Raw genomic sequence first — 11,947 nt, forward strand, 5'->3', positions numbered from 1 at the left:
CTTTGTACTCTTTGGACTGCAGGAGCCTCTCTTCTGGTTCCTTCTAGCCACAAAGACAGAGTTTGTTTAGGAATTTTAGCCACTGGCTCCACTGTTGCTGCCAACTTCGTGACTAGAGGTCCATCCTTTACTCAGCGTTGCAAGCGAAAAGGAGAGGGGAAATGTGAAACTTGGCCCTGTAAAGATAGCCTCTCAAAGTTTTGATTTCCCTCCTCAATATGCCTGCTTTTGTTTACTTTTCAGTTTGCAGATAGTTGCTTAAGTATTTCATCCAGAGTTTTTAGTTTTAATTAGTAGGATTTATTGACCATATTGGATGTATTTCATCTTGACTAGAATTGACAACTAATAAATTTTTTAATAATTCCTTTTTCAGTTTATCACAAAGGTTTTGCTGAATAAGAGCTTAAAAATAACTTACGTAACTATTTTTAGATTGTTTCATTAAGTGTACTTTTCCTTATTGGTTGATTTATTTTTGTGAAGACAAAAACAGTTATAGCTAGAATCCAAGGTACTTATCTGTATTGTATAAGTGAACTTGTATTACTAAGTTCCATATCAATGGTTAAGATCTTTAATTCTTGAATGATTATTGTTTCCTTTCATTTTTTTGGTTGAGTTGATTTTAAAAAAGCAAGTTTCGCTCTTTTTCTCCCCCACAAAACTACGGTAATCACCCTTCTTTTATGTAGTTCTTTTCCTCTATGATTTTTTTGTCTTGAGGATAGAGAGCAATTGTAGTGGGTGTTTCACTGTACTTTCAAACCCAGTGTTTTCACTACACCTATTTTTTTTTTTTGTAGGGGAAAAGAGTAGGTATTGGTACACAGAAAGCAAGAAGTAAGTATTTTGATATCCTTAAATTATGTGGTTAGTTTACTTTTAGAAAACAGAACAAATCATATAAAAATCTTCTAAAAAATATGTAAACAGCCCTTTAAATGACTTCCTTAGTAGTTCTTAGCCATTTTTAGAACATAGACCCCTCTGGCAGTCTGGCGAAGCCTATAGACCCTTTCTCAGAGTAATGTTTTTAAACACATTTTTTAAAAAATCATTGTTACTAAGAAAATCAAATACGTTAGAATTCAGTTATCAGAATATATTTGATAATGAAATAGTGATATACTTGCTTTTATTACCCATTAAAAACAAGTTCTAGCAGTGATTCTAATTCCTCTTGTAGTTTTGAAGTGATAGGCGTAAATGATGGTTTGAGATATCTGTAATAACTGATATGATGTGAAAATATCTGTTTCACTTGATATCAAAATTACAGGCACTGCTAATACTACTGTAATCCTGTTGCTTATATACAAAATTAAAGGAAATGTTAAATTTCAGTTAGAGGTTCGTGAAAATAAAAGTTGAATTTTTTTTCCTGTTCCAGCTCATGATTCTCCTGAATTCTATTCATAGATCCTTTGGAGGTCCGTTCAGTTTACAAATCTCAGAATATAGACAGAGTTTCTGTTATGTTGGAAATGGGATGATATTGTAAAATACCTCCCTTGAGGCTTAAAACTTTGAATTGAAAAGAAATAGATAACGTATACGTAGTTGGGGTTTTTTTTAGCTAGAGTAGTTTTGTTTACAAAAAAAGAAATGCTGCATTTGTATCTAATATCATGTTTTGTATATTCTCAAGCAGGTAGACTCAAAAAGCCTTTTGTAAAAGTTGAAGATATGGGCCAGTAAGTATCTAAGTTCAATCTGTATGATTTAAATACATTATTAAAGGAGAAAATCTAATTAAGCTATCTTCATTAATACTGTTAGGTCTCTTTATATTAGATTTATATTAATATGCATGTAGGACAAATTACAGAAAGTAGTATTAATTAATTTGTGTTCATGAACTGAATTTAGTTTTAGTATGTTGAAATATCTAGTTTAGAGCAGTCATGAGATCAACTCATTTTTTTAGTTTTTCAGATAACCATTCTCTGGCTTAATGCAGTACCATATGGTTTAGAACTACTACTTAAAGATTGCTTCTACATTTGTGAAAAGGAAATTATTAGGTACTATATGGAAATACAAAATCTGAATATAACATCTAATCTGGTGGTTTTCCTAAACTCACTCAGAAGCATTATAAGATAGTCTTAAGACTGCAAATATAAGTGAATTAATTTCACCTGGAAAAATTAGATTACTTTCTTTGACTTTCCAGTTACTCATTTAGACATGTGTGGTATAATTCTCTTGGATACTTTACTAAGGTGACAAACATGTACTTAATGCTTCTTTTTGTGAAATGTGTTACTATGGGGGAAAAAATGCAATTCAAAATTAGGCCTAGAGAAGGCACTAGTAAGTGGAAAGACATCCCATGTTCATGGATTGGAAGACTTCATATTGTTAAGATGTCAGGGGGCCAGCCCAGTGGCACAGTGGTTAAGTTCACACGTTCTGCTTCTCAGCAACACAGGGTTCACTGGTTTTGATCCCGGGTACAGACATGGCACCGCTTAGCACGCCATGCTGTGGTAGGTGTCCCACATATAAAGTAGAGGAAGATGGGCATGGGTGTTAGCTCAGGGCCAGTCTTCTTCCGCAAAAAGAGGACGATTGGCAGCAGTTAGCTGAGGGCTAATCTTCCCCCTCCAAAAAAAAAAAAGTCAGTACTACCCAAAGTGATCTACAGATTCAGTGCAGTCCCTACCAAAATCCCAATGACTTTTTCTGCAGAAAGAGAAAAATCCATCCTAAAATTCATATGGAATCTCAAGGGAACCTGAACATAGAAAACAATTTTGAAAAGGAAGAACAAAGTTAGAGGTCTACACTTCCTGATTTCAAAACTTAGTACAAAGCTGCAATAATCAAAATAGTTTGGTACTGACATAAAGACAAGTGTATAGACCAGTGCAATAGAATAAAGAACCTAGAAATAAATTTTTACATGTACAGTCAGAAGATTGTTGACAAAGATGCCAAGATCATTGAGTGGGGAAAGGACAGTCTTTTCAACAAATAGTATTGAAATACAATGGAATATTATTCAACCTTGAAAAGGAATGCAATTCTGGGGCCAGCCCTGTGGCCAAGTGGTTAAGTTTGCACGCTCCACTTCAGCGGCCCAGGGTTTTGCTGGTTCAAATCCTGAGTGCAGACACGGCACTGCTCATCAGGCCCTGCTGAGGTGGTGTCCCACATATCACAACCAGAGGCACTCACAATTGGAATATACAACCTTGCACTGGGGGACCTTGGAGAGAATAAGAAGAAACAAAAAAGATCGGTAACAGATATTAGCTCAGGGGCCAATCCTTTACCAAAAAAAAAGTGACATTCTGACACATGCTACAACATGGATGAACCTCGAGGACATTATGCGAAGTGAAATAAGGAAAATACTGCATGATTCCACTTAATGAAGTACCTAGAGTAGTCAAATTCATAGAGACAGAAAGTACCATCATGGTTGCTGCAGTCTGGTGGGAAAGGGAGAATGGGGAGTTACTATTTAGTGGGTACAGAGTTTCAGTTTTGCAAGATGAAAAGAGTTCTGGAGATGGACAGAGTCAATAGTTGTAAAACGTGAATGTACTTAATGCGACTGAACTGTACACTTACAAATGGTTAAGATAGTAAATTTTATGTGTATTTTACCACAATTAAAAAAAAAAAAGGTTTTTTGTATGTTAAAATAAATTAGGTTTAGAAATTAGGAAGGAAAGCCTAACTGGTTTCTGTTGTTTCTTTCAGAGTCCAGATGAATTACCTGATTTTGAAATATAAGACTACAAACATGATTTCTTTCATCATAAAGAATCTCATGTATTTGTCTTTTTATTCTTTTAGACTGTATAGGCCATTTTATCTTCAGCTGACCAATATGCCTTTCATAAATTATTCTGTTCAGAAGCCCTCCAGTCCATTTGATGTAGATAAGCCATCTAGCATCCAAAAGCAAACTCAGGTTAAACTAAGGTTGGTTTAAACTTCAAGTAATTTTTTATCTTTTAAACATTTAAAATACAGTCATGTATCACTTAATGACAGGGATATGTTATAAGAAATGTGTCTTTAGGTGATTTTGTTATTGTGCAAACATCATAGAGTATACTTACACACAGCTAGATGGTATAGCTTAGTACATACCTATGCTTTATGGTACTAACCTTATGGGAGCACCATCATGTATGTGGTCCTCATTGACCAAAACCTTCTTATGTGGCTCGTGACTGTAATTCATTCAGTGCCATTGTGTGTGTATGTATGTGTGTTTCTGATTGCAATTATGGTTTCCCCTCTGTATATTTCTAATGCCCCTTTGCTAGATTTGAAGTCTGAATCTCTTTTAAATGTGTCACATTTAGAAACTTTAGATAGATTGGGGGCAGTCTTGAAAATATTTGCAAATAATTTAAATGTGTTGTTTCTCTAGTGATCTGAAATAGTCTCCAGAATAATCATTTCATTCTTAATTTGCTTCTCAATTTCTTAAAAAGAAATATGGTTAAAACTATTTGTTGGGGGCCGGCCCCATGGCCAAGTTCCCCTTCAGTGGCCCAGGGTTTTGCTAGTTCGGATTCTGGGCACGGACATGGCACCACTTGTCAGGCCATGCTGAGGTGGTGTCCCACATGCCACAACTAGAAGGACCCACAACTAAAAATATACAACTATGTACTAGGGGGCTTTGGGGAGAAAAAGGAAAAGTAGAATCTTTAAAATATATATATATACATGTATGTATATATATATTTGTTGATAGAAATCTCTCTAAATAATAGTAGATCCTGTTTGATAGGTGTGGACTATGAATTTTAAAAATTACTCCTTTTGTTCAGCAGTTAATTCTTTTACCATCTATTTCTATCAGAATCCAAACAGATGGGGATAAATGTGGTGGAATCCCAATTCAACTCCAATTGAAAGAGAAGAAAAAAAAAGGATATTGTGAATGCTGCTTGCAGAAATATGAAGATCTCGAAACTGTAAATGTAATTTTATATTTAGGGGCTTGATATTTCTAAACTATGAATAATATTTGCTATTTGAATTTTAACTTACTTTTCTGATTGTGGCTTACAACTTGATAATTATTAACTAGTGTATATTCTTTTTGGTAGAATTATCCTAAGTTTTAAGAACCCAAAGTGAGAAAATATGTATTGAAAAATCATTTTTATTCATTCATTTCAAAAAATATATATTAAGCACCTGCTATGTACCAATCACTGCTCTGGGTGAACAAAAGACGCCAATTCCCTACTCCTGTGAAGATTACATTCTTTGGAGGTTGGGAAAGATAGGTAACCACAGGATAAAAGAATAACGAACTATAGAGAACATTAGATCAGTGCTATGAGAAAATATAAAGGAGGAATGGGGGTGTTGCTATTATTTAGACTAGAAAAGGAATACCAAACTGATAAGGTGGTATTTGAGTAGACACCTACGAGAGGTGAGAGAACAAAACTTATGGATGTTGAAAGAAGTGCAAAAGTGCGAAATTAAACTGATTGATGGGATCAGAGCACAGATGATGGTGGCCTTGAACTAAGCAGTGGTTGTAGAAGTGATGTGAGATGGTCAGATTATGGATATAATTTAAAGGTGAGGCCTAGAGGATTTGCCAATGGATTGAATGTTGGGAGTTGAGAGAAGATGAGGAGTCAAGAGTGACTGAGCAATTAAAAGATGGTCATGTAGTTTACTAATGAGAGGACAAGAAGAAAGTGAAGACAATTCTTGGAGTAATAGAAAGAGAAATAGAATAGTTGGAAGGGTATACGGGATGAAGAGGAAGTTTTAACGATGGGAACTGTTAGAGTTTGTAAACTGATTAAAAAAAAAAAAAGTAAAAGTTATGGATCCCAGCTGCCCAGGTTTGAATCTTGGCTTCCTGTCTGTGTGACCTTAAATGTTAGCTGTTCTTATTTGAGTTAATTTTTAAAATAGTAGATAGATTTGTTTTGGTGCTTGGTTTTGGTAGAAGACGGTGGGAAAGTTAAGGAGAAAGAATAATACTTAAAAATATCTAGTTCATAAACTTTCTCTGTCTTCAGACTCTACATTGAATTTTGATTGTTATATAACCCAAAATATATTAGTGCTTTGTGTCAGCCTTTTGTGTTTTCTTTACATAAGAAAGGAAAAGAATACAGTTAGTTTAAAAGTATTTTTAATTAGAAGCTAAGCTATCAGAAATATTTCCTCTTCCCAAAAGTTATTTTGAAAATTTAAATTACAGATTGGTCCTGAAATTTTACTTTGTGTTGTTTGCGATAGAATAATCTAGAATGGATGCTTTCCTTAATATCAGTTTGTGATCCTAATTTGATGCTCATAAAATTTTGGAGCTTAAAAATGACAACCCTGGTTACTGGTTGCCACAAGGAAGGAAGATTAGTGAAAGTAGATATTGGGAATTGAAATTTTAAATTTTTCTGGTTTTTTTTTTTCACAATTTTTCATGTATATGCTTCTTAGTCACTAAGCATAAAGAAAATATTCTTTTGTTTTTTGAATCTTAGATTTCACAGTTATTCAGTTCCACCTGTATCAAGGCAATTATTTAACAAATTTGGTTACTGGCAATTAAGCAACAAACAAGGCCAACATATTCCCTATCCTTAAACATCTTAAGAGTCTGGCAGAGAAGACAGATATAAAACATGTATTTGCAAGTGGGATGGGTGTCACAAAAGTGCAGTATAAAATGCAATGGTAATAAATAACTAGGATACTTAATGTAGAATGAGGGACATAGAATGCTCAACTGAGAAAGCGACATTTAAATCAAGATTTAAAGGATGAGGGGCCGGCTCCATGGCCGAGTGGTTAAGTTCGTGTGCTCCGCTGCAGCGGCCCAGGGTTCGGATCCTGGGCGCGGACATGGCACCACTCATCAGGCCACGTTGAGGCAGCGTCCCGCATTCCACAACTAGAAGGACCTGCAACTAAGATATACAGCTGTGTACGGGGGGGTTTGGGGAGATAAAGCAGAAAAAAAAAGATTGGCAACAGTTGTTAGCCCAGGTGCCAATCTTTAAAAAAATAAAAAGATTTAAAGGATGAGTTAGAAGAGCTAGGAGGAGATAGACCAGAGCTACACAAAAGTTGAAAGTTGTTTTTCTTAATTTACTTCAATTAGTAAATTACTTTTCCTTCCAAGAACATGAATTAACTGAGTTTGAACTTACAGTTAATGTTTCTTTTTAAATTTTAATTATTTTTCATTCATTTAACATTACTGGACATACATAATTTGTATGTGGTAAATTTTGCAACTAAAGAGGGAATACATATATATTCCAGGATACTGTGTTTTTTTGTGCCCACTGGAGAATGTAGCTTTTGGAAAAACAATCAAATCATCAAAAGTTAAAATTATGTGAAACTGGGGAAACAGAAATGAGGTTGTTCCATAATCATGTTGGTACAGGCTTCTAGATATAATTCTCTGATCAGCTGATAGACAAATGATAGAATTAGCCTGGAGATTCCACCTATTCAAAAGGAACTTTGTTTCCATGTGAGTTTTATCCCGATACTGAACTTGTTTACTTTTGTTCTTGATCATTCTTAAAATTGAGAATAACCTATCTGTACTCTCGGTAGTAAGCACTGGGTATCTGAGATCATTTATTTCCCCATTCTCAAATGTGTTCTTCAATTATGAATCGTTTCTTCTTTTTTTATACTTCACAGCGTTCATTGTATTTCATTTGTTTGTTTTAATCTGCCTTCTAGATTCTTGTTCTGGATTCTTGTATGTTAATTTATAACATTTCGTTCATTTAGTACTTTATAATCCCTACCTCACTTAATGGTAATTGTATGAGGATAAAGTAAGGTAGTAAAGGGAGAAGTGTTTTTGAAAATGTTAGCACACTCTAACTGTTAAATGTTACTGTTGTTTTTCTCCATCTTTAGCTTCATTTTCTGATATAGCTTAGTTTGTTTTCAGTTCCATTGAAACCACAAATTAGTACTTAACTTTTCTCATTGAAAAATGGGAGACAGTGAAAACCAAAGAAGTTTTACTGGTTTCTCAGAAGTTACTTTTATTTTACTTCTTAACATCCTTTGGAGTTCTAGTAAAGGATATTTCTGTGGAGGAGTTATTAGGAATCTATTCGGTACATGAAAATGTTAGAAAACCTAAACAAAAGGTATCTGTTGGCTTAAAAATATAATTTTGTGATTTTGTGCTTTTTTTTTTAGCATCTACTAAGTGAGCAACACAGAAACTTTGCACAGAGTAATCACTATCAAGTTGTTGATGATATCGTATCTAAGTTAGTTTTTGACTTTGTGGAATATGAAAGGGACATGCCTAAAAAGAAAAGGTAATTTCAATCTAAGTTTTAAATTTTACTAGAATACTAAACTTTTATTAAACTAAAAATAAATCCAAGGTTTCCTGTTCTTAGAAGGAATGTATATTCTCAGGATATAAATATGGTTAGGAACTGATTCCTCTCACCCTCTTCCTCCACTACCCAAAGTGCTTACCTTAGATTACTTTTAAGGTCCTCTTAACTTTATAGTCTAGAAGAGGAATTGGCAAATTTTTTCTATAAAGAACCAGATAGTAAATATTTTAGGCTTTGTGAACCATAGGATCTCTCTTGGCAACTACTCAGCTTTGCCATTGTACAATGAAAGCAGCTATAGACAGTATGTAAACGGATGGATGTGGCTGCGTTGCAATAAAACTTTGTTCAGAAAAATGGACAGCAGACTAGCTAGATCTGGCCCATGTGCTGTATGTAGTGTGTCACCCCCTGGTCTAGAGCCGTGAAGTTTACCATCTACTCACACTAAAAAAGCTAGAATTTTTAATTAATCTCAAGGAGTTTTAGGAAGCTTTTGTCCACTTACTTCTGTTAAGTCTTCTTTATACTTTCACTAAATATTTCTGCTTAAATTCTACTTGCTGATAATATTTACTAAAGGTACTGACAGGACAAGTGTGAATACAGTTCTGTTTGGTGTACAATAACTGCCTGTTGACAAAATGATCCTGGTTAGATTATTGCCATAAATATAAAATAAAAAGAAATGCTTTCATATGGATACACCCTAGAATTGGTGACAACTCAATAGGTTCTGTAGTCCTTATATCTGTTTTTAGACTAATCTTAAGGCATAAAGAACATTAGAAAATATAATACCAAGGTACAGCTTCTCAAAATTAACTAGAAAGTTTTTTGACTGTATCTAGGTAGAACAGCTCCTAAACCTCATATTTCTGTAACATTCGGAATGGTTGTTCATGACTGATTTAGTATGATAATTGAAGAAGAGGCCTATTTCCATCTATTAAAACTATATGGGCTATTGTTTAGAATTCCCTGAAAACTCAATCTGCAGCAGAATTCTAAACTAGTACTTATATATAAACTGGTTGTTTTTTAATCAATTGTCTTATTATTATGAGCACAATTTTTATCTCTCTGGGCAAGTCACCTAAATATCTCTAGGCATTAAAGGAGAGAGGGTGTTGAAATTGTGTTTTTCCAGTTTTTATCCTCTATTTGTTCAAGAGGACTCAAGTGAAAGTATAAACAAATAATAAGAGGACCCATTCTGGTTTTGAAGGAGCAGGCGAACTCTCTATTTCTGTTATCTGTGACATGGGTAACATAAAATATAATTAGTGAGCTGTTAAGTTTCTATTTGTATGTAATTTAGGATTATCTAAAACAAAGTAGCATCCTAAGGATATCCGGAGGCTCCATGAAGAAGAGGATTTCACGTCAAATATGTGTGTGAAACTTAAGGATTACTAATTTGTCATCTTTAGAAGACAAATTATCTTTATTACCAAGATACCAAGTTTTCAGCTCACTGTGATATTAGATATTTTATACTTAAATACAGTCACACACTGCATAATGACATTTTGGTCAATGATTGTCCCGTGAGATTAGTACCATATAGCCTAGGTATGTAGTAGGCTATACCATCTAGGTTTGTGTAAGTACATTCTGTGATCACACAATGACCAAATCGGCAAACATCGCATTTCTCAGAATGTATTCCTGTCGTTAAGCAACACGTGACTGTAATAAATAAAAAATATTTCTGCCTTAGGTTTCCCAATAAATACTCATTCTCTACATTGCTAAGTAAAATGAGGAGACAACATTAATGTGAATTAAAGCATAGATGTTATGGAAATTTTCAAGATAATGAAAAAATTAGGAACAGACCCAAGTCCTTTTACTATCTTCTTTGATTTGTATGGTTAAAGTAGTTTCAAATGCCAGATTCAAGATACCCATTACCTCTGAAATGAAGGGAAAAATGTGGATGAAAAGAAACTAGAGTTTTCAGCTATATCTGTAAAGCTTTATTACTTTAAAAACATCTAAAGTAAATTTAACTGGATGTTAAGATTTCTATATTTTTGTAATATTTTCTTAAGTAAGTTTTGTAAGTAGTTTTAGAAGATTTTTACTAATTTAATTTTTAACTACTCAGTAATTTTGATAGCAATTATTTTAATTTTCTTCTTGTCTTTTTTTCCTATAAAGAATAAAATACAGTGTTGGATCCCTTTCTCCTATTACTGCAAATGTCTTGAAAAAGTCTCAGCCAAAAGAAAAACTAGAATTACAACATATTTCTCAGAAAGACTTCAGGGAAAATAATGTACAGGTGATCGAGCAGAGTTTCTTATATAAAGAAACTAAGGAACTTGAACAAAAGTTTGTGTTTATTTCAGAATGCATCCCCTATCCTTCAAGTGAATTGCGAGGACTTCATGAGAAAACAACTGATAAATGTTCCGTGTTAAATCCAGCCGAGAACGACATAAAAGACAATTTTACACATCTGCCTCTACATAAAAATAAACAGGGATACATTCTTGATGTTTCTGAACAAAAATTAATTATAAATGAAGATGAGTTAGAACTAAAGGTAGATCACTGTCCATTTAAGCTACAGGCATCTATACAAGTTGCTAATTTCAATATGGATAATAGTGCATCTCAACCAAAACAAAAGTCAGATACTGTGCTTTTTCCAGCAAAGGATCTAAAGGAAAAGGACCATCATTCCGTATTTGGTCATGAGTCTGGTCTGTTAGCAATAAACAGTTCACAGGAGCACCTAACAGTTCAGGCAAAGACTGTGTCCCGAAGTCCTCCTGAGGAACCCAGAGAATGTGACATCAAGAATATCGATAGTTTACCTTCTGGTAAAATCCACCGGAAAGTGAAGATATTATTAGGAAGAAATAAGAAAGAAAATCTGGAACCAAACGTGGAATTAGATAAGAAAAGAACTGAATTTCTTATTACACAAGAAGAAAAGAGAATTTGTAGTTCACCAGTACAATCTCTACTAGACTTATTTCAAACTAGTGAAGAGAAGTCAGAATTTTTGGGTTTCACAAGCTACACTGAAAACAGTGGTATATGTGATGTTTTAGATATTTGGGAAGAGGAAAATTCAAATAATCTGTTGTCAGTGTTTTTCTCTTCCCCTTCAACTTCTACATTTACTGGCTTTTAGACTTAAAAAAAAAAAACTTTCAGAAGTGATTAAAGATCATATTCTTGAAGTTTTTATAAATATATATAAAATTCTTAGGGTTTTTTTGCCAACTTTGTTTACAGAGCCAAATGTAAATATTAGCAATAAAGGTGACGTTTGCATTTTTCTACAGAATTGCATACTTATTAAATAGAAAAATTGTACAATAAACTTGTGGTTCATCTTACTTTACATATTATGTTCATAATTGTTTTTTAAAAATTATTGTGAGGGGCTGGCCCCGTGGCCGAGTGGTTAAGTTCGCGCGCTCCGCTGCAGGCGGCCCAGTGTTTCATCGGTTCGAATCCTGGGCGCGGACATGGCACTGCTCGTCAGACCACGCTGAGGCAGCGTCCCACATGCCACAACTAGAGGAACCCACAACGAAGAATACACAACTATGTACCGGGGGGCTTTGGGGAGAAAAAGGAAGAAA

At 34.1% G+C, this 11,947-nt stretch overlaps 1 protein-coding gene across 4 annotated transcripts in view; it reads left to right on the forward strand.

The window, feature by feature from the left end:
- DBF4 (DBF4-CDC7 kinase regulatory subunit) overlaps positions 1 to 11,682 on the forward strand; it is a 30,739-nt gene extending 19,057 nt beyond the window's left edge. Inside the window, exons 7-12 of one of the 4 annotated variants that reach the window (XM_008543658.2) lie at positions 807 to 843; positions 1,652 to 1,697; positions 3,814 to 3,942; positions 4,838 to 4,952; positions 8,188 to 8,312; positions 10,506 to 11,682. In XM_008543658.2, the coding sequence (XP_008541880.1) occupies positions 807 to 843; positions 1,652 to 1,697; positions 3,814 to 3,942; positions 4,838 to 4,952; positions 8,188 to 8,312; positions 10,506 to 11,490 (1,437 nt within the window). In that variant the 3' untranslated portion in view covers positions 11,491 to 11,682. Of the gene's footprint in view, positions 1 to 806; positions 844 to 1,651; positions 1,698 to 3,813; positions 3,943 to 4,837; positions 4,959 to 8,187; positions 8,313 to 10,505 lie in introns of all 4 variants that reach the window. The other 3 variants (XM_008543657.2, XM_070617353.1, XM_070617354.1) reach the window with 3 other exon arrangements.
- Positions 11,683 to 11,947: the final 265 nt, after the last annotated feature.

Source organism: Equus przewalskii, chromosome 4, assembly GCF_037783145.1.
Source record: "Equus przewalskii isolate Varuska chromosome 4, EquPr2, whole genome shotgun sequence".
NCBI lineage: Eukaryota > Metazoa > Chordata > Mammalia > Perissodactyla > Equidae > Equus > Equus przewalskii.